Consider the following 23,809-nt stretch of genomic DNA (forward strand, 5'->3'; position numbering starts at 1 on the left):
ACTCAAGAACATAATTAAAAGGACTTAAGATATGATGCTAAAAGCATTTACTTTAATTTAGGAGGAAAAATGAACCCAAGCAAACTTCTCGAAGAAATGCAGCTGCTTGTGAAAAAAGAAAACAATAAATACAATGGTTAATACTTTTCAAATGTATCAACTTTTATCATAGCAGTTTAGCTGTGAATTTCTTTGATAACACTTATTCTGTTTCTGATGATACTATTCTTATGTTTTGGCACACGTGCACAAGAACAGGCATGTACCATATTACACATGTGTGCAGCAAAATCTCTTTATTTCACTTTAAAAAGATATAAAATAACCAAAGCAATGGGCTATTTATTCTGTGATATGATGTATCCCAAAACAAAATTACCAGATTCACTCAAAATTTAGCCATTTAACTAAATGTTGCAACATTATACAAATTCACCAAGTGATTTTCATGATTAAAACAATGTGCAATTCAGTGTAATTGAATCTAATCTTATTTGCAGTATTGGAGTCTAATCCATTGGAATTCAAAAAGCCGTTGGGACTTACCAACAATTCTATTAAGCATTCTTTGTTGGTTTACACCAAGGTGTTAACTGTTACTGTCACACCCTAGAAATTCTGTCACGCAGATTAGGTTATTACAAGCTAAAAGAGAAAGCATGTCTTATGGGAGGAGAGGTTCATTTCATTATCTTATACATTCATACGTAGATGATCACGAGAATTTACATTTCAATTGCAGTAAATGTAATATGGCCGAATTTGTTGAATTCAGATACAGTATTCCCTTTATTTTTACAGCCCTGTGGAGAAAGATGCTAATATGTGTAAGTTAAGCAGACCTCTTATTATCAGAAGCAGTGAATTCTAAAATTATATCCCAAAGTAAGCTTTGAACACCTTAACAATCTCAACGGAAAATTTGAAATGATATAAATTCCTCCAGAATTTTCATGTCTTACTGTGAAAGTGACAATCTGAATTTTATTTTCTGTACATTACCTTAAAATTCACAAAAATGAAGCCCAAAGCCCAAAAATGGGGTTTCGAAACATATCCAACCTTGTGATATGAAGTTTTAAGTAATTTTATGTATGGCATGCATTTTAAAAATATCCATCAATTGTGAGACCAATCTATCACAAAGTGAACTATCAAACTGTATGGATGTTGCATTAAATGAATGAGATCATTTGGAGGTTTATAATTTGTCAATATTGTATGAACCTTATTGTAAATAATTGAGATTAGGCTCACTGGTTGATGTGAGCATTTCTTTTGATCCAAACTGAAAATTCTATTACAGAGCTTTCATTGGGAACATCCTAAGAAACTAATCTATCAAATTAAGGGGAACTTATAAGTTGCTCTAGCAGGAATAAGCTCATCTATTAAAGAAAAACGGGCCGACCATCTAATTTGCGTGCATGTGATTTGGAATAGCCATTATTTTAGTTTTGTACATGTCTCACTACATAGTCATTTCTTCAAACTGTCACTTTTTCCCTTTTCCCCTTTTTTATTTTCACATTAATATTAGATTTAGAATTTACATAATGTACATTTGGACTTAGAAGTTTGTGCTTTCATAGGACTCAGAATATTACTTACCATAGCTTTTTATTTAGGAACCTGTAGGAAAAAAATCATTTCCATGATCAGGTTTTGTTTTGTTTTTTAGAAATATAGCATTAGTAGCATTTGCTTAATGGAAACAATTTTTGCTTGAGATCCATTTCAAACTGCAAGCTTATTCCATGCAGCAAGAGGAAACTGCACAAAAAGATTAAGAATGTACAATATTTTACATTTTTTTCTTTTAAAAAGGGGAGAAGACAACTAAATGATTTCTCAGTATGTATAATTTATTGCAGTTAGCACACAATTTAAAAATTCACCAACACACCAATAGTACAAAACTAAACAGCATTATAAGTTATTCCCCTCCCCCTCATGAAAATAAAACATACTATGATTGTCAAGGCTAGATGTCAGTCTAATTTTTAAAACCAAAAAATAAAATAAAATGTGAAACTAAAGGGCAACTAACCCCCCCAACAATCACTCATGTCCACAAAAAAATAAAAAAGCATAAGTAGTCCATTTTTTTCAGACACTGATTGTCTTTTCTAAATAAAAACAATGAATTTTTAAAACCTAGAGACTGTTCAAGTAACTAAAAATAATGCTCCAAGGCCATTTTCACAGCTTTTTTTGTTGTAAATGCCATTACAGCCAAATTAATATACATTTGACCAAAATATTTCCAAAACAGTCCAGCAATACACAATGGAGTTTTCCATTCAATTTCTTAAGCACAAAAATAGGCTATGTTTACAGTAGTTAAGGCGATCAAATTCTAAACAAAAGCAGAAAAAAAAAACATTTTCCATGCTACTCTCATAGACCTTATTTGTAAGTGCAAGACAGGAAAACATACACTGTGCAAAATGCTTTTTGCCCTACGTGTTGATCATTAAAACCACACGTCAGGCTGCAGTCTTTGCTGTTTGGACACACAGTTCACAAACCCTCCCCCAACTTTTCTCCCACCACCTCCCCACCCTGTCCCATGTCAATCAAGGTTTTTAGTTCTTTTAGCCTGGGGCTTTTTCACTCCATAGAATCTTTTGAAGTGGCAAATAAAATGAACACCTATTGTTTATTTGTGCAGCAGGAATTCTAAAAATGCTCACATGGGTAAGTATATGCATCTAAGGTTGGAGTTGGCATGGGTTTGTGCAATCATTTTTTTAAATAAATGTTCACTGCACATGCAAATCTCTACGTCTTGTAAACATTACTATCTTCCTTTACATAGCTAAAATCAACATATAGTGTTTGTTCAACTTAAAGACAATGGGTAATTAATTTAAATTATATAAAATAAAAGCAGTGCATTTATGTTCTTCGTAACACCAGGTTTTTTTTTTCTGGTGCTTTTCCTTACTAAAAATTAAATAAGTTTTTAAAATCACTCATTAAAGTTATACAATGCAAACAAAGACAAAAATATACCGAAATGCATGCATTTCTGTAGCATTAATATTTACTTTCCAAGACTTAACTTAGAGCATTAACACAACTTGTCAATTTCTTTGACACCCCCCCAACCCTTTTAATCAATTACAGTATATAACAGTAATTCACATTTTAAATGCAGTTTGCAACTGCTGAAAATGCAACATCCTTTTTTCATCCCAAACACGCCTTCAGAGTCCCCATGATTCCAGTGTATTTTCAAATTTTTCTTTCTTTTTTTAATTGTGGGAACTATTGTAGTTTACAAATTACAATATAATAACAATCACTTTTGAAAAATTGATACTCCAGTCATTTAGAAATCATATCGCTTGGGTCTAAAAGCATTCAGGTTTCCCTGAGCTAGAAAAGATGCATGCAGTATAAAAAATTTAACTGAAGTGATAAAAAAGAACTGGAGATTACTGATTTAAGTGGAGATTGAAATGATGCAATGTTGTAAATAATGTTAAATAGACTCTAACAATCACTCTTGTTCAATTGCAGTTATTTTTAAAAGAAGTACTTACTTGGTGGGGAGACAGGGGAAGGTTTTATGAAGTTTATTTGTCTTATTTCTATAGTTCATTATCAGAACACTAAGTAGTGAAATGTTCATGCTGCTTTAAAGTGCATAAAACAAGCTAATGGCCAAACTTTGTTAGTTTAAGGAAACAAGACTGCTTTTAGACTGTACCACAACTATATAGATTTATATATAGATATATAGATATATATATATTAATTATATATATAAAATTCTATTTCCAAAGTTCTTGAGAGCTATCTTCTAATGTCCAGTCTCTGACAGTAGGTAAGCTCAGTGCTTCACTTTTGACAGACAACGAGTTCACTAGTTCACAGTGAAACTTCCGAATATGCCTGTAAAGGTCTCCAGACTGGGTGAACCTCCGCTCACACCACTTACAAGCGTGTGGCTTCTCCCGTGTGTGAACTACGGCATGGCGGCTCAGATTGTGGGAATACTGGAAGCTCTTTCCACACTGAGTACAAGTGTATGGTTTTTCACCTGAATGAGTCCTCTCGTGACGTTTCAAAGTGTACATGCAAGAAAAAGTCTTACCACACAAGGAACAGGTTGGGACATTGACATCAGCGGCAGGCTTACTGCGGATCCCGTCCTGCTCTCGAAAGTGCGTACTTAAGTGAATCTGCAGGATGTGGGGACTAGGAAAGACTTTGTTGCAGAGGGGGCACATAAAAATTTGGCCTGCAGGGTTAAGTATGTTGGAGACATAAGGGAGCAGACTGCTGTCCATGCTCCCTTCCACCTGAACTCTCTCATTCTCTGGAGTTATGATTTCATCATCACTGGCTTTGTCCTCTCTATCTAGTTCCCTCAAAACAGAATCGTCTCTCATAGGAGCCAGATGGGCTGGCTCATATGGTACCCTGTTATTAGTGCTCACACTTTCTTTCACAGTGCTATGCTCCATGTCATAGTCATTAGTGCCAACATCACTCTCATCACAGGATGCCTCTTTTTCCACTTTCACCTGCACCAAGTTGTTTCGCATCATATCCTGTGAAGAGAAATACGAATTGTTCAAATTCTCAACTCCAGAAAGGCTTGACTTCACAGACAAGTCCAGGACACAGTCAACATCTGTTGAATCCCTCATGGAGGTGACAGACCTCTGGGACAAAGACTCTGTTGAGCTGCAGGGGCTGGCTACTGTTTTCCCAGCTGCTGTTGCATGTGTGTCTGGTTCCCCACCGCTCTGGGGAATCACTCCGGAGTCCGAGGGCAATCTCATCCACATGTTCCCAGGCTCAGCTGTTAAGTCCCTTTTGATGGGAAGGATGCTCAATTTTTCATCTTCCCCTTCATCTTCATCACTGGGTATGTCTCCTGCAATGTGGCTACTGCCGTCAGAAAGACTCTCCACTTTGTCCGAACAACTTGAGGCATCTTCTTCCTTTTTAGTACTGTCTGCCTCGGTGGTGGCTTTTTCTTTTAGTTTCTTTTTGCAAACTTTAACAATGTCGTACATGTGAAGGTAACTGGCAGCTGCGAGCACGTCTTCAATGGGCAAATCTTTGAATTGGAGTTTCCCTTCATACATGAATTCAAGTAGGAGAGCGAAAGCTGGGGCTGTAACAATGTCGCTGTTCAGATGAACAATGTCTCTTTTGTCCAGCTGGTCCTTGTAAAATAGGTGGAAGTACATGCTGCATGAAGCCAGTACAGCTCTGTGTGCTCGGAATTGGGCATCTCCTACCAGAACAGTGCAGTCACAAAGAAAACCTTGATGCCTCTGTTCCCTCAGACACTGTAGTAAATGCCGGCTATGGTCAGGGAACTCCATGCTGTCTTCATAACCTAGGAGCAAAAAAGATTTAATTAAACACTGGAAATATTCATTGGCTACATTTGATAATTTGGCAACGGATACAAAGATCCAAACTAAGGTTCTGTAAAGAAATGGAAATAAATTAAGATTTTATGACCCTCTGTTCATCACTTTTTGCAACTTTCAGAGTTCTCTATTAACCGTTTTGTTAACTGTAAAGAAATAGACTGGGAGATGCAGATTAAAATGAATATTCAGAACTTGAAAGTTACAACAGCCTTTTACTATTTGAATTCAGAAGCAGATATCTATGATATAACTTGCTTAATCCTAGAAAGGGGAGGGGGGTTTAAAAACTAAACTGATTTAAGATGACAATAGCTTCTAAACTGTCTTGGCACAGATCATCGCTGGTCTCATCTGTGAATGCCAGTTTTTCCATTTTCTTTTTCTAACAAAATAACTGATTACCAGACATCCCCCTTTAAAAATACACACAAAATGCAAACTCTTAATCTTTTTTTTTTTTAAAGCCTTTAATATAAAGACTCTTCTATTAGGACTGTCCTATGTTATTGCTGCATATCAGTTGAAACAATTTAAGCATAATTCAGTAATCTTTTCTCCCTTTGGGGTCATTGTGTAACCATTCAAAATGAGCATTAGACTTTTCTAAATATCTTAAATATCTTCTTTATTTTCTACTACCGGTACTTACAACTGAAGTTGTGCTAAACTAGTTACATACAGCTGTATGTAACTAGAACATTATATGTTCTTAAAGTTACACTCTGGTCCAAAGTATATTCTACTGTTAGAATAAAGCAAGAAGATTTACAATACAATCACTTTAAGTGCCCCACAGCCAACATCAATCCTAATCCTTAAGAGGGCTAAAAATAAAGATTGGAGGGCAGCTCACAAGGTAGCTGTGATCAAATTAGGAGGCTGAAAGGACAGAGAGGGACGAAGAAGGAAGCTTATAAACATCTGATCCAGCTGACTGTGGCCATATGGCAGCTGCTGCCCAGATAAAGAGATTAAGAATAGAGGAGTGCGATTACAGCTGTCTGGCCAATTCAGGCAGCTCAAATCTACAAGTTCTAAATTAGTTGTGAAAACAAAACCTTTCCTTCAGTTATTGTTGTACTGAAATAAACTTTAATATATTTCCAGGGAGAAAAATAGGGTGAAAACTAAGTAAGTTAGTTTTAAGGTAGGTGGGATCCTAAAGGTGCATAGACATTCAAGTCCTTTTTTTTCCAAAGGGGAGGGGGGGGGCTACAGATTTCAAGATCCCTCAATGGCTTGGGCAAAGCATAAATGTGAACAGTATAAATCGTCATGCATATTCATATATATTTTTTTATTTCTATCAATGTATCATTTCAAGTCTTATTTTCATATTTTTTCTTTTAGAAACAGTACTCTTAGAACAGTCATCATAATTGCAATACCAAAATTATTTCCTAAACTGTAATTTTTTTTCAAGTGCTCATAATAAATATAGGGGAACTACATCATTTAAATAGTTATTTTAATATTACTGCACAGGAACAAATGCATCAACATGTATTTAAAGTTTAATTACAATAGAAATTGTTATTCCCTTTTCAATGAACCCTACTTATTTTTTCCTAAACATCATTAAACAAGTAATGGGATTTTTGTTTGGAAATTAAATAAACAAACATCAAGAGAGAAGAAGCACACTGTAGCTAGCCTCCTGCTGTTCCTACCTTTAGCACACATAAACCTGATTAAGTCCTTTTGTCCGAGTCTTGCTGGCTCCAGGTCTGTTAGATCGGTGGAAAAAAGCAGACTAAGAAAGAGACAGATGCAAAGTGGAGATGATGTTAGAGAGGAATGAGATACCTTCCCTACACACAGATCTGCAAACACACTCACTCCCTGTCTGTGTGTTAGAATAAAAGGCTGAGGGATGGCAGGCTGTCAGCTGCTCTGACATCATGTTCAGATGGAAATGTTACCTCCAGCTGTGCTCCTTTTAATGCCATATGCTACTCCTCTACACTCCTTCCACCAGCTTTTTCTTAAGAGAACTTTTCTTGCCTGTTAGTATAAACAAATACTTCAAAGTCTCTTTTTTCAAAACTTTCTAACAGAGAAAAGTAAAGGGAAAAAAAAAACCCTTAGACATATGGGGCTTCATTGCATGTACAGTATAGAAACCTTTCTGTCATAACTTTGAAGGGTTTTTTTTTATATTGAGAACTTACCCATCTATTTTTTTACTGAACCCAGAGGTTCATTTTAAGCAATTCATTTTACCCAACGTATTTATCTTGTTACTCAGTTCATCTTTTCTATCAATTTAGAAGGAACAGACTTAGAAAAACCTCATATATATAAATACAATATGAATGCCATTGTACGTTAACTCATTTTACTCATTAATGATGTAATAATTGCTTATATTTTTATGTACCATAAGGAGCACTTTTCTAGGCACTTATAAGTCATCTACATGCTCAATTTGCTCTACAGATCATACTATTGCAAATATAAGAACAGAAATAATAGTAATATTTCCCTCCTCATAATAAATTTCTAAAAAGTGCAGTTATTTCAAGGAGTGATCATATAAAGCCTCTGGCATGATCTATGGCATGTAACTGAATACTAAGTTTGCTATTCATTAGTAAGGCAATAATACTATCATGCACTTCAAAATTACCATTTTCATTCCGTATGTGTATATTAAACCTTTTTTTAGAATGGAAAAAATTTAATGACCTCCCTTAACTTCACAGGAAAATACTGTGAGTAATCGGGAAATAAACTAAAATGAAACAAGCTGTTCAGCCCAGCAGAATAAACAAGTATCCAGCTTGCCAGTCTTAGGCCACAGACAATGTTTAATTAACAAAGTTTTCTGCACCATTTACTCATAACTTTCCCCTATTTCATTTTACTATGGTAGCTGGTTAATTCAAGCAAATTCTCTTTTGACTCTGTTCTTAATAGAATTTTACAAATAAAGCAAAAGTTCTGGGTGAATATGAGACAAACACAGCATGGCAGATGACCCTATTGTGATTTTCCCCTTTCACCTTTCATAGAGAGTGACATGAACTTGAAGATTAAGTCAGCTATAACTTCATTTATCTCCTGACACATTGCAAAGTGTGTCAAGATTAAATAAGTAACTGCACAGAAGGTGGAAGACAGCACAGACAGGAAAGAAGGAAGCAGGCAAATACAGGAACAGTAGTCAATGGAATAACAAAAGGAAAGTAAGGTGGAAGAGCCGAATGCAAGTGTTCTGGGAGGGAGCAAATCTCTCTCTCAGCATCCACCCTGCCTTGTCTCCACAGCTGCACTGCTCTCCACATCACCTACCCCTTCTGACCTTTTGAGCTGTGAGACAAAACACACACTGCACAGCCTCTGCCACACACAAAGGACTCCCTCTCTGCTCCCCCATCTGCTCCCCAGCTCAGCCCAATCCCCCAGCAAATCCACCCCCCTCCATCTCCCATCCTGCAAGTGAGACTGTAAACTCTGAACCTTGCAAACTTACTTGGAACTTGCTCCTTACTCTCTCTCCTACAGTTACAAAATCTACTCTGAAGCTTACTCTCTTCCTCTCCTCTTATGAAAGCCCCGTCCAGGATACACGCCTAAGTCCACTTGAGACTTTTCCCATCCAAGACAAGCTGCCCGCTCTCCAGCCCCTTAAACCCGGACCCTCCTCTCTAACTATCTCCATACGGGGTTTGTTCCCAAAAATGCTATGTCTCTCTCTCTCTCCCCCCGACTTCACATCCCACAGATCCCCTCCTTTTCTCCACCTGTTAAACCCTCCCCTCCCCCGCCACCCCAGATCAGCTCACTTTAAGCGGCTCTTCAGGGTGACTCAAGGCATCCTTCTCTCTTCCTGACACCTATCTGCTCGCCCTGTCCCCGGTGCCACTTGCCCCAAAGCTGGCCAGTTGTCCCATAACAACCTCACACACACACACTCCCCGCCCCCCACCCACCCCCCCCGCGCGGCAACCCCAGCACAACAAGCAACCTGCGGCTCTTACTCCTTCCTTAGCAACACGGGACGGCTTCCGCGCACCCGGCCGCCCCTCTCCGCCCAGTCCCCGCGGGGTCAGCCCCCGGGACTCACACTCTGGAGCGGCCCCAGGTCCCAGCCGCGATCCTCCCTGCGCCGCTTCCTCCTCCTTCGGCCGCCACTGCCCCCTCCGCCGCTGCGGGCGCCCCGTCTCCCCGCCCGGCGTCCCGCTCGTTCGTCCTCCTCCCCTCGCTCCAAGTCCGCGAGTGTGAGTGAGGGGCCACCAAAGCGGGGCAAGGCGAGCGAAGCAACGGGGAGAGGAAGGCAGGGGAGGGAGCGAGGGGGGCTCCCCGCGCTGTCTCAGCGGCGCCCCATGGCAGCGCCCCGGAGGATCCCGGGCCGGCGGCGCGGGAGGGAGGGAGAGGGGGCGGGGAGTCAGGCGCACACAGCGCAGGAGCACGCGCGCGGCGGCGGCACAGACGGGGCCCGGGCTGCGGCAGCCAGATGTTTCCTTCCCTCCCCTCCCTCTTCCCTTCCTTCCCCGAGCAGTTTCCCTGACTGACAGCGCAGCTGGCTCACGGCGCTGCCTAGTCCAATCGGCAAGAAAGAAAGTCGTTGATCGACAATGGAAGCTCGCCCAATGGCAAGAGAAGGAAGCGAAGCGAGCTCACCGTTGTGGCTAATCAGCGTTTTCGAGGTGGGTTTATTGGCTCCACAGGCGTGTTGCTGATGATTGAGAAAGGGGCGGGGTTTTGTAGTCCCGGGTCAGTCCGCGCGTCCTTCGCGCTTCTTCACTGCAGTCTCCTCGGCCGTGAGAGGAGTGCGGGCCTCGGGCTGGCTGTCTCTTTTCTCCCTGGGCGCGGTGCATGGTGGGGAATAATGGCTATGGGTCTCTGGTGGGATAGGCTGAAGGTAACACGAGTGAAAGGCGAGGCCTGCCTGGAGGCTGCCTGAGCTTGGAGATTTGGCGGCGGTTCTGTACCGCTTGCTGTTGCTGGGCTACTCGTCACGAGGGCTTTTCCGCCAGATGTGCCCGCTCTTTTTTTTTTCCCAAAACACCGGAGGGAAAAAAAAAGCCGTCCCATAACTTGACGAGCTTTTTTCTCCTGCCCAACGGATTTTTTTTAGTTGCTTTTCTTCCATTTAACTTCTCGTCACTTTTTAATGGTTCAAAGGACTTCTTTCTGTACCGCCTTTGCGCTGCACGGAACTCGCGGTTTCCTCTCAGTCTTTTTATGACTCTGTTTAACAATTGAGAAGAATTTCTCATAAGCTTTGCAGATGCACTTCTCTCGGGAAGGCAGAAATGCGCCCGTTGAGCTTTTCCTCTTACAAAAAACGAGGGAGTGCTTCGTAATTGTCTTGCGGAATTCTTAAAAGGAGTAGAAGTCATTTTTCTTTTTAGAGTAAAATGAGTACGATTGTACGCTATGTTTTCATCGCTACTCATTAAATAAATCTTAGGGGGAAACTCCTGTCCTTCCGCCCTCTCAACCCGTAACTTTACTGAATTAAAAATGGAATTGTAGCTGCTTCAAAAGTGTAATTTTAATGAAAGGTGCAGACGATATTGCCCCTTTGTAACCTCTTGCGTTTTCCTATAGTGTTACAATTCTTTTTTCTTTGCCATTCACACCCAAATATGTTGAATGTGAGATCGAATAGCTTAGAATTGTGTATTTTGATAGTTGGTACTTAGGAGCTGTCCATCTGGACGAACCACCGACCAATGTCAAACCTATGGGGGTGGTCATTTATATATTGCTTTAAAAGAATAAAGGAAGGTGTTAATCTGCATATACTTAGCATGCTAGTTTATATGTAGAAATGGAAATGGACTGTTTGAATTCAGATAAATCATAATACAACTTAATGTAATGCTAAAGGCTTTGTCTTCGCTGCTCCCAGATGCTAATTGTCAGTGGGCAGTAGTATCTGAAAATACTCAGCTAGATGGCAGCACTTGGCTGATTGGGAAAAGCTGAGCAGGGACAATCCTGTTTAATGTTTGGATGGGAAACCACTAGAAAGTGGCACAAAAAAGGGCTATATTGAGAAGTCAAAAAAAAGGGAAAGTTGGCAAATGGTTTTGATCAAGAAATTACTTGTATGTTTCTATGAAATCATTTGGAGCTTGATGAAAACTTTAATAACTAGCAAGAACAAGATTCTTAAGATAACTTCATTTTAAATTCTGACAGCAGCCTTCAAAATAGTTGTGTTTGGAGCATGCACAATAAATGAACAGAATTGGCTTTGCCATGTAAAACTGGCCTAGTGTTGAATATCTAATAATTCACCTTCAGCGAACAGCTTATTAGTGCCAAGTTCACTAGGGAACTTCTTTTGTGCTGCCAACAATAAGGGCTTTATATGAGGAAGAAACGTCAAGTATAGGAGTTCTGTTTATATGGGAGCCTGTCTATGAACAGCTATGTAGCTAGGGGAGATGGGCAGCAAACAAATATAAATAAATAAATGCAAAGATTACCTCTTTCCAGACGTGTGTGCTTGGATGTCAAGTGTGCTCGACTTAAGTCTTATCTCTGCTCAGTTGTGGTCATAACATAATGTCTGAAGAGTATCTGTGATTGTTTTATTATTACTTTTATCTTCCCATCTACCAGTAGCAAGCAGAATATTTGGACGCCTTCATGAAGGGAGATACTAGAGCTAGCTTGTCTGAAAAATAAGGAATTTTTTCTTAATACTTTTTCTTAATAATATTGTTTGCAGATCTCAGGCTTTGGAATACAAGTGCTTTTCAGAATGATTGTTTTTGCTTTAGATTGGAAAAAATGAGATGAGTAGGGATGAAAGTTTGTACCCAAAGGTAGTAGAGTAAATTTGAAATAGTACTGACAGGAAGAAAGGAGTTCTTGCTACAGAAGCTGTGCCCCCCCTCCCATTTTTTTTAACTTTTTCCTATTTCTCCTATTAAAGGAGAGTAGAAAGGATTTTGAATGTGAAGTGGTGTACTTTACCTTGCTTTTGCAGATAGCTTGTGCCCTCCAGAGCATTCTTCACTATATAAACATTTGCTTATTTATGTTGATGCAGGCTGTTTGGTAGACTTCACTATTAGACACACACACACACACACACACACACACACACACAATGTGTCAATGGGAATTATCTTGGTGCACACACTGGCTTTTTGTTTTAATTACTTTAATAAAAAATAAAAGCAGGTCTGCTGCAAAGCAAGGCCACAATTATATAGCATCATAGATACCTGCAAAATGACATTTGGATCCCCAAATGGTCCCACTGTAATGATACAGCATTGTAAGTGTGAACTACTTCCCTTCTGATAAACAAGTATTTGAATCCAGTAATGACCATCATGATAGAAGTTAAGGAAATTCTCCCATGGAGCAACTTTATAAATATAGTTACCATATGCTTTGCAAGATAGCCAGCAATATAAATTTAAATGCTTCCAAATGCATCCTTGACCCAAACATTGTTTATTCCAACTTAAAATGCTGTGTGAACACACTCTAACATACACACAGAGAGATGCAATGTCTGTGAAATAAAATAAGATTATCACAGAATGTATTGGTTTATATTTGTAGCCATAGCATAGCTTAGTATTAAGTCATCCATATGGGAGATCAGGCCCTATGTTCAGTCCCCCCCTCCTTTGCTCGCTGAATAAATAAAAAAAATACTTGTTTTGAAAAATATGGTCTGTGTTGTATATTTTTATACAACATGGAAAACCAGGACATTTAAAGAATTAGTATGTTGTATGAGCCAAGAAACTTGAAAAGAGCTAAGTATTTTTGTTCATACAATATACTTGAGAGCACTTTAACACACCTTGTACCCAAAATTAATAGCTGGTTTACTCATCTTTCTTTTTTTTGGTACTTCCATACAGAAAGCTCTTATTAATAAATACCTGGCATTGTCCCACAATTAAAACACTGATTGCTTTATTGCCTTCTCTTTTTTCAACTTACAGGGTTAATATGTGCTATAGGTGCTATTGCCAAATGAGATTACCACATTATATACTGCAATCTCACATAATTTAAACAAAATGACAACTGATAAAAAACGATACTCATACCTTATACTAATCTATGGTTTAATTATGGTTAGTGTGGTTGGCTGCATTTACACAAAACATGTATGACATGTTGAACCATAGAAGTGTCATTAATTATGTTTAAGGAATGGCACTGGATGGAGTAAGTTGTCTGCATTCTGCTGGAGTATTTTAATGTGAGATGCACAAACTTTAATAAAAGGTCTTGCTGATAACAATTGAATGACTTTACATTTTTTTAAAAAGCCTGCATTGCTATTAAGCAAATTGGTATTAAGACTCAGTCTCTACTAGATCCTCCTAAAAATTTGCAGGAATGATTTAAAGTATGACGTAGATTGGGACATTGGGGTGGGGGTGCGGAGCAGGGAAGTATACCTTCAATCTGTGATTCCTTTTCTATTTTTAAAAAAGTCTTGCTGGGGAGATTATTTGCTATTATAGATCATCACCAGGTTAAACAGATGAAAAATAACTTGAGGAAAAACAAGGAAATCTTAAGGTGGTATCATTTCCCCATTCATACTTACTAAACTTCAAATTGCACACGTAACTCTCATTTCAAAAGGATTTGTTGGTCAATCAGATTCTGCCTGTCTGCCGTTGTACCACCTTTAGCCCTAAGCCTTTCTGAAAGAAAATAAATAAATAGAAACAGAAGCAGTTTAGTAGGAATACCTTTTTTCTATACAACATCTGGCAAGACATCTGGCCTCTACATACATTTTTAAAAGATCTTTCATGTCATGCATCCCTAGGTAATACACAAAACAAGCACACATTTGAGGGATGAATTGGAGTTTGTAAACTGGAGAGAAATGTTTTTCATTGAGCGTAAAACAAGTTAATCTTTTCCCCCTGCCCTCCCCTATGAAAAGAGCCGTTTGGGAGAATACACACTAGATCTAAGAAAAACTTTCCCATCTTGAAATATGCCAACTTCAGTTTATATAACACCCAAGTAATACAGAGCCCCAGGACTTACTAGTTCAATTTGTATGTTGCAATGTGGAATTGTAGGGAGGTGAAGGTATTAGTGAACAGTAAGCATTGTTTAATGATGCATATACAATACAAATCTTTAAAATCACAATTAGATTTTCCCCTAGGAATCTATAATGCAGGAGTTAAAAATTGGAATACCAGAGCCTATTGAAAGTAAAAGCAACATTGTCCAAAGTGGTAACAATCTCTTTGGATCAGGATAATGCTGTTATAAGATTATCTGTGTGGCTGAAAATTAACACCTGGTTTTTAATAATGCTAGGTTTGCATGCACATTTAGCTAGAATATGACTAGCTAGTTTGAGGTTCAGTGCATTGTGTAAATCTAGACTGTTAAGTCTAGATCATGTAAACTGCAGATAATGTGCAAACACAGCCTAGAATTATCTTCAAGTTCAGATTCTAGAATTCCAACCTTAATTATTTTTTCTGATGATATAAATTTGTGCATTTGGGCTTGAGTTGTTAAAACAGAAAGGAACATATTTTTTTTACATTGAATCTGTGAATGCAAACTTTGACACACTTCCATAAAGTATGTGTGACTAGGATAACATTTAATATATTTTTCATTTAAATAACATTAAATACATTTAAATGATTATTCCTCTTGTAATTAATTTAATAATTTCCCCCTCTCCAGTTATAAATGAGAACTTAATTTCAGTGTCTAGAAGGGAATTGAAAGTGGCAAACGAGAGATTCAGGATCCTCTAGTTCGATACCCCTACTGTTAAAAGGACATTCTGGTTTTCTGATTCCTGCCTGAACATTGGCTCTACACTGAGTTATACTGTGTCTCTTTTTGCAATGCTTTGCAATATTTAATTATTTTCAGTCTTCTAAAGAATTAGTGCATCTTATGTTCATTCAACTATATTTCATATTTCCAGAATTTTTGGTCCAACAATTACTTATTTCTTGTTTCCAGCAACCTTGGGAAACTGATGCACTAATAATTGAAAACAACTTCCGTACTGATGAGACGCAATGGGCATGTTTGGCAATCCTTTGTTTTATTTAAGACATGGTTCAAATATCAGCAAAATATTCTTTTCACATTTTCTCCCTGGATATTTAACTACTTTGTCTCATGAAGAATTAAAAACTTCCAAATATTCTGTAAACATTCCTTTGGCACAATAAAGTCATTACTATTATGGATTTGAGTTTCTTCCCCACAGCCTCTTTGGCCAAGACATATACTAGTTTTGTTTTTTATTTAATTAATCTTTTAAAATTGGGTGGTATCATATCTGTAGAAATTCTATCTTCCAATAAATAATCAAATAAATTGGAAATAATATTTAAGTACAGGGGATAAAACTATCTTAAATCTATTACAGTACCTGAATTAAAAGGGTAAATATTTTTGTAATGGAACTACTACAATGCTTGTATATTGAACTGCTGTTTAAATCCTGCCGTTTGATAATGTCATTGAATTTAAATACTATTTTCTTTCTTCTTGTTCTGACTCTCTTCTGATTGCTGTTCCTCTTGACTTCTACTTTCTAACTGTTCTTTACTGCCAATTTCTTCTACTACTATCATCAGTTCATCGTAGAAATTCTGAGCCTTTCTTAAACTGTCTATTTTTAGTTTCTTCTCTTGCCAAGTTATAAGCATGCCTTCCGGAATAAGCCATCTAAATGTTACGTTTTATCAGATGCGATGTTAAAAAGCGGTAGTCTCTCCTTTGTTCTCTTACTCTCCTGGGAATCTTGTTTCCATGCCTGTATTTCTTTACCTTTGTATGTTATTGGTTCATCTCTTGTTGCTTAACTTAATCCCTTAACATTTTCTTTGTGAATCTGATGTGTATCTGCCTCAGCAGCCTATAGCGCCTGGCATAATTTGTATGTACTCTGTAAATTTCATCTGTATCATTTCAAACTTCCCGGGTCTCCTGTTGTGTGGCGTCTGCTATTATATCTGCCATAATAGTTCTCAGGTCATCTTCTTTATTTTCAATCACATTTTGGAAGCGTAGATAGAAGGCTGCTCGTTCCATTTCTAAATTTATAATAGAATCCCTAAATCTTTATTTATTGCTATTAGTTTTTGGTCTACCACTTCCAATTTCTTTTTGGTCTGTTCTGTCCTGCTTTCAATCACTTTCAGTTTTTGTTCATTTTTTTCCATTATCTGTTGGATTTCTCCTATTTTATTATTTAATTTGTGTATGTCACCTCTCATTTCTTCATGGTTCTTGGTCATGGATTCTTGCATCTTGAGCATGGTTTCTTGTATCACCAAAAGTGTCATCTGCATCATCTGTGTATCTGATGTGTTACTAGATTTTTCTGCACCCAGTATGATGTTTATAGATCTCTGTCCCAAAGGTCAGCTGACGCCAAGGAAGGTTTGAGGGTGTTCTCTTTCCAGTCCGTAGAACCATTGTAGTGGTTGTCATTTTTAATATTTTATATAACTTCTTCCACTCTACCATCAACTATATGTTCACTTAATTGCACCTGCTCTTTAGTAATATTTTATAAGTCACTTTCCAACCCTTCAACTTCTATGTCTCCCTTCTTTTATTATTTAATACAATCAAAGATATTCAGTATATTGTTATCTTATAGTCTTATATCAACTTTATATAATATGTCACAATTCTATAGTTGTTAACAGTGTTACTTGGTAGTTTGTATTAATTAATATTAATAGTTAAATAAGTTTGCTTAAACAACCATCTAAATAATCTGAATGTGATAACTATACATTATAATCTACTTGCTTTAGTCTAAGTAAAATCAACAGTAACCTGGTATCATAAGCAAACATTCCTACTTCACAATATGAGGACTCAGGCAATCTTTTCTATATTGTATAGTGTGTTTTCAAAGTATATAATCTAAGTTAATATTACAACTCTAAACTCTATCATAGAAACAGTATAAACATATGATGAGGCACTTTGTTTTACAGCTACAGCTGTGTGAAAAAGTTCTGCATGCTTTACGGTTTATGGTTTATGACTTTTTTTGAATAGACCATTGATTTTATGATATTTTATGCTAACTGTTATGCAAATATTGTTATATCTAAATAAATACTGGTGGTTTTTAAGTGAAAAGCATAAGCTTCTTGCAATATGGTGCTCTTTGGATGGAGATTGTGAATTTTCTTGCATGCTTACAATGACTATGAAAACAGATTAACTGATGCATACCCAGTGGCATACGTGTTGCAATTACGAAGGCTGAAGCTAGTGCTTTGTTAACATTTTTATTGTCTGTGGCCCTGAAAAGGACCATTTAGGTAGCCAAAATGGTTACTAATATGAAATTGACTAGCCTTTATCACTTAACACCAGGCGGCATCACTTCAACATAGACTGTATGAGCCTTTGCACATGACCTTTGGTGACAATGTGGTGCCAGGCTGCAATAATGGATTCAAGCAGCTCCTGCTTGGTCTTTGGATGCTTCTTGCTTATTTCATAACCAATCTTGGCCCACAAGGGGGTTCAATTGGGTTCAAATCCGGGCTCTGAGCTGGCCAATCCAGGAGTCGAACACCATGCTTCTTCACCCACTGCTGGACAGACTTGGTTCGATGACAAGGAGCGTTGTCATCCTGGAAGTAAAAGTCCTTCCCTACAAGTTGCTGAGCTGAAGGAAGCATGGTCTTTTCCAGGACTTCAACATACTGCTTGGAATTCATGATTCCCTGCACGATTTGTATCCAACCAACACCAGAAGCAGTGATACAGCCCCAGATCATCACGTGCAATGGATGCTTCACAGATAGATTCAGGCAGTAGGCCTAAATTCTTCAGCTAGAAATCTTCTGACATACTTATTGCACTGATTCCCAGTCAAGTAGAAATTGCGCTTGTCACTGAAGGTGACCTTGGCCCACTGTTTGTTGGTCTACTTGGCATATTTCTTGGTCCACTTGGCATACTTCTTGGCCCACGCACATCGACAAGAGCAGTAAGTGTCTATGAGCAAAAGTTTACTTTGAGCCCTGCAGCCTTTGACCCCTCTGGCAAGCAGCATGCAATGCACTGTGCTTGTACACACTTTTACATCACATGTTTCACTCCAACTTCTTGTAATCTGAGATGAGGTGAGCTTCCTGTCAGCCATCGAAATGCATTGCAGAACCCGATCTTGCCATTGTGTCGACTTTCTTGGACTTCCAGAGCGCAGCCTGTTATCAACCACTCTGCTCACTGTGGTGTGATGGCATTTCACTCTCTTGTCTATTTCTGTACAGGAGTAACCCTCTTGGCTACTTTCAATCCTAACATTCTCAAAAATGCAAGTTGTGTTTGTTTTAGCACATAAACTCATTCAAAATCTTAAAAAGACTTTGGTTATATTAATAAAAATTATACATCTCAATCCGACCACAGAAATTTTCATCAAAGTACTAATTTTGTGTGGTTTCTATGAGTGAAAAATTGATTAAACATGTAAATACAGCTTAAAACTGAAAGCATGCAGGACTTTTTCACACAGCTGTATTTTGTCACCTTATTTTCAGATTCTCCATTCAATGTAAGTGTTACTGTCTCTATCTCTGTCAAACTCTTCCCATCATTTGTTGCATCTGCCATTCAGTCTTATAGCACATTGTTTCTTCCTCTGTCTCAATCAGCCATTTTCAGCTTTCTTCCTCTCCAAAATGTCCTGTTCCTTCCAACAGTTCCCATCCACACCGACCTCTCTTCACACCTCCACTCTCCTTCACTTTTGTCTTTCCTTCTGCCGTTCCTCTAAAATCCTCCCACAATATTGCTTGCTCACTTCTCTCAGCCAGTTCAAAATAAATCCTTTCCTCCAGCTCCATCTCTCCAACTCTCCCGTTCCTTTCTTTTTCCAACTTTGTTACCTCTCACTTCACTTTCATGTTCACTTACACTCACTCTCTCCACGTTCTCTTTTTCATTCCAATCCCTTCCAGCCACACTCTTTTTCCTTTACAATACAGCTCACACCACCATTTCGCCGCTGTGATACCTCTCACTTCACTTTCACGTTCACTTACACTCACTCTCTCCACGTTCTCTTTTTCATTCCAATCCCTTCCAGCCACACTCTTTTTCCTTTACAATACATCTCACACCGCCATTTCACCGCTGTCACTTGAGACTTCCGTCTTTCTCTTTCTAAGCCTCCTCGACTGCCAGCTGATCTTGGGACTTTCCCTTTCCTCTCACGCTACTACTTCTACGGCTCCTGTCGTTTCTAATTTCCACACAAAGCAGCTGCGCTTCAAAAGCAGGGAATAAAGGTCAGCATGGGAAGTTGAGGGAGGCGTTGTTGGCTACCTTCCATAATGCTGCGGCCTGTGCTGTCTTCATTGCCGTCTCCCTTTGTCGTTCGAGCAACTGGCTGGCTTGAGCTTTGGCCATTTCTGCCTGTTGGTTGGCCTGAGCTTCGGCCATTGCTGCCTGTTGGCTGGCCTGGGCTTCTGCTTGAGCTGCTACTACCTCCTTCTGCTATGTCACCTCCTCTGTTGCATGTAGATCTGCGTCTGCGTCTGCTACTACAGCTTCTATTTGGGCCTCTGCAGCTCATTCGGCATAACTTGCTGCTTTAGAGGCCTTAGATGCTTTGCTGCAATGGGAGGATGCTCTGGAAGGATGGGAAGAACTAGCAGCTTTCAATTGCTCCGAGACGCTAGAACCTGTTTGAGATCTAGTTGGCTTGAGATGGAGGGAGGAGGCTTTCTTAGAATAATGGGAGGAAGCCACGTGTGGTTGAGGGGCTATATTGGATGTGGCCCTCTCCTCCGGCATTTTTTCCAGCTGCAGTGCCTCATGGAGTGCTGCATGGAGGGAGTCTTTGCCTCGCCGAATGTAGTCCTCATGTTCCTTGTTTAGCTTCTCGAAGCATTGTATGTGCACCTGGAGCTTTGAGTCACCCAGCCTTGACTGGATGGATTTGAGGTTACTTTTGCTGTTTCTCCACCATCCAAGAAGGTCATGTAGATCATTCTGCAATGTGCAGATTCTCTCGAGGGACAGCTTGTGTTTGGGGGTATCACAGATCTCCAGCAGCAGAGACCATTAGTCTGCATAGCATCGATATTGCTTGTCCCAATCCTCCCTCAAGTATGACTCCATGATCTCAGTAAGCTTCCTATGCTGTCTGAGGTCGTAGGCTTTCTGAGGTACCACTGCCTCTTCAGAATTTTGGAACATCCGATTCTGGGTTTTGGGAACCAAGCTCCATGTTTACATCATGGGTGGATGGAGGATTCGAGTCCTCTGGTACATCAGAGACATCTGCCATGGCTGAAGATGCTGCCATGCTTTAGATTGGCCCGTTGAGTGTGTTGCACTTCAGTACTTGACCCTTGGGTTACATTGCAAGGGGTTGCTGAATTTAGGAAATTTCTGTAAAATTCACTACTTGACCACGGATTTCGCTGCGAGCTGGTAGCTGAATTTAGGAAATTCCTGTGAAATTCATTATTTGACCACAAGGGGTTGCTGCGAGCTGGTAGCTGAATTTAGGAAACTCCTGTAAAATTCACTACTTGACCATAAGGGGTTGCTATGAGCTAGTAGATGAATTTAGGAAGCTTTTGTAAAATTCATCACTTGACCACGAGGTGGTGCTGCGAGCTAGTAGCTAAATTTAGGACCCTTGTGCTGTGTTGCAAGGGGTTTGCTAAGTTTAGGAGTCTCCTCTGAGGAGTAGTCAATGTTTGGAGCAAACTATGCTCAAGGCGTTTTTCCCCTTCTTTTTTTTTCCGTATATAAAATTTCTATTTTAAGACAAACATGCACAGACAATACATAAAAAAAACATAAAACCATCTTCCATTTTATACATACAGTGGGTCAGTTGGTTTAGAAGCTTTTGTGTGATCCTTTCATAATCATTGTTCACAATTTATATCAATCTCACATTGCCAAACTAACATATGTTTATCTATTTATCAATTATTAATTATCCTGCTATTTATTCCATCAATATTGTATTATGCTGTCATCCAATGGCTATATATGTCTACATTATATTTTGTATCAATCTATTTAGCTTCTATAACAAAATTATTTATTCTGTTACCTTACCATGTCTTTTTATCCAACCATTGATAAAACAAATCCCATATCATATAAAATTGCTTGTCTTCTTGTTCTCTAATTTCAAATTCAGTTTACACATTTCAGCACAGTCCATAATTTTTTTAATAACTTCCTCTTGCATAGGTATTTTGTCATTTTTCCAGTTCTTCGCCAATACAATTCTAGCCGCTGTTAAAACATTTACAATCAAATATTTCAATTCTTTATTGTATATGTCCGGTATGACTTCCAATAAAAAGATCTCTGGTTTAAAGTCTATATGTTGTTTTATCATTTTTTCCAAACATGTGGATTTTAGTCCAATATTTTTTTGCGTCCGAACATGTCCACCACATATGGTAATATGAACCAGATATTTCCAGCATTTATCTGATTTATTCTTAAACATTCTCACAAGTCTTGTCGGGGGTAGGCACCACCTGTAAAACATCTTATACAAATTTTCTTTATATGCAGTTGACATTGTTATTTTATAATTTTGAGACCACAATTTTTGCCATTTTTCTAAATCAATCCCATATCCAAACTTTTCCCCCCAAGCAATCATAGTTTCTTTAACTTGTTCCTCCTCCAATTTACATTCTAATAGATGTGCATAAAGTTTTTTAATTACCTTTTCATCAGTACCCATCAAAATTTTATCTAAATCAGTCAACTTATCATAAATACTTTCTGCTTCAGTCTTTATCAAACCTAGATTGTATTTGCAAATATGAAAACCAATTCATTTTTACACCTTGTTCTTCCAACGCTTGCATAGATTTAAGTTCACCCTTTTAATTCAACATCTCACCATATCTAACTGTTTGTTCCTTTTTATATTTTATTGGATAAGAAACAGCTTCAATAGTTGATATCCCTGTTGGAATTTTTAAGTAATATTGTCTTTTTAACTTCTCCCAGTGCAAAAACAATGCCTCTCGAATATAATGTCTTCTAAAATATCCCTGTGTTTTAGTTCCCTTATACCAGAGAAAGGCATGCCATCCCAACAGCAAGTCATGGCCTCCTAAAGTCAATCTATTGTTCCTTAGTGTTAACCATTCCTTTACCCACATCAAACTTGTCGCCTGGTAATATAGCTCCCAATTGGGCAAGGCAAACCCTCTTATTCTTGCATCTTGTAACAGTTTTAATTTTATTCTTGGTTTTTTACTCTGCCAAATATATTTCAACACAATTCTATTTAAATCTTCAAAAAACTCTTTCCGTAGTCAAATAGGAATTGTCTGGAATAAATATAAAACTCTAGGCAATATATTCATCTTAATTGTGGATATTCTCCCAATCAATGATAGTTGCAGTTTTTCCCATTTTATCAAATCTGTCACAATCTGCTGTTTGAATTTAACATAGTTATCTTCCTTCAGTATACTACATCTTGGTGTAATATGTATCCCTAAATATTTAACCTTGTTCGTGACCTGTATTTTTAAAATTTCTTCCAACTCTTTCTTTCGTCTTGCTAACATATTCTTTGTTAATATCTTTGTTTTGTCTTTATTTATTCTCAAACCTGCTACTTTTCCATATTCTTCTATTTTTTCTATTAATTTGGGTGCTGTTTCCAATGGGTCTTCTAATATAAATACCAGGTCATCTGCAAAAGCTTGTAATTTATACTCCTCCTTTTTATTTTTCATTCCTTTTATTTCTCTTTCTTCTCTAATATTCCTGTTCAACACTTCCAGTGTTAACACAACAACAGAGGTGACAATGGACAGCCTTGCCTTGTCCCTTTTCTTATATCTATGGATTCTGTTAATTCTCCATTCACCATCACCTTTGCAGTTTGTTCATGGTATATTGTTTCAGTGGTTTGGATAAAATTTTTACCAAAGCCCATTTGCATCAATTGCAATAAAATAGATCGCCAACTCACACTGTCAAAGGCTTTTTGTGCATCTAGAAACATCAAGTGTAATGTATGCTTCTGACCATGTTTTTGGTATTCTTTTCTTTAACATAACTTCATAACTTCTAAAAGATGAAAATTCAATGTTTCCTGAAAAGTCTTGTAAAATTCCACTGGCAAACCATCTGGACCTGGTGCTTTCCCAACATTCTATTTTTTTTAGGCTTCTGTTTATTCCATCATTGTTATATTTCCTTCTAACATTGTTTCCATATTTTTAGGTTTCTGAGGTAGGTTCACTTTCTGAAGATATTGCTTGATTTTTTCTTCTTGAATAGTCTCTTGAAAATATAGTTTTCTGTAGTAATCTTGTATAATTTTTTTCTTCTCGTTTCCATAACAAACCTGTCCTTTATTTATTAACTGACTTCTTGCTTCTCTTTCCTTTCTCAGTTTATAAGCTAGCCAT

At 38.1% G+C, this 23,809-nt stretch overlaps 1 protein-coding gene and 1 long non-coding RNA gene across 12 annotated transcripts in view; one reads left to right on the forward strand and one right to left on the reverse strand.

Moving 5' to 3' along the window:
• Window positions 1-1,844: 1,844 nt before the first annotated feature.
• On the reverse strand, window positions 1,845-9,606 carry ZBTB18 (zinc finger and BTB domain containing 18). 11 transcript variants are annotated; one of them, XM_026705241.2, is made up of 3 exons: window positions 9,475-9,606; window positions 7,076-7,158; window positions 1,845-5,365 (listed from the first exon to the last, which is right to left on the reverse strand). In XM_026705241.2, exons 2-3 carry the CDS (start codon window positions 7,086-7,088, stop codon window positions 3,783-3,785), a joined length of 1,596 nt encoding a protein of 531 aa, XP_026561026.1. In that variant the 5' UTR covers window positions 7,089-7,158; window positions 9,475-9,606; the 3' UTR covers window positions 1,845-3,782. The 11 variants fall into 11 exon arrangements, with proteins under 11 accessions (XP_026561026.1, XP_087792960.1, XP_026561027.1 ...); XM_087936834.1 differs by having other exon boundaries at window positions 7,076-7,132; window positions 9,475-9,594; XM_026705242.2 differs by lacking the exon at window positions 9,475-9,606 and adding an exon at window positions 9,389-9,418.
• Window positions 9,607-9,920: 314 nt separating this feature from the next.
• LOC148127648 (uncharacterized) overlaps window positions 9,921-23,809 on the forward strand; it is a 76,497-nt gene continuing 62,608 nt past the window's right edge. The window contains exon 1 of the long non-coding RNA XR_015744230.1: window positions 9,921-10,057. This is a non-coding gene — a long non-coding RNA (uncharacterized LOC148127648). The remainder of the gene's footprint in view (window positions 10,058-23,809) is intronic.

This window comes from Pseudonaja textilis, chromosome 1 (assembly GCF_049901715.1).
Source record: "Pseudonaja textilis isolate UNSWEBS1 chromosome 1, rPseTex1.2, whole genome shotgun sequence".
Lineage (NCBI taxonomy): Eukaryota > Metazoa > Chordata > Lepidosauria > Squamata > Elapidae > Pseudonaja > Pseudonaja textilis.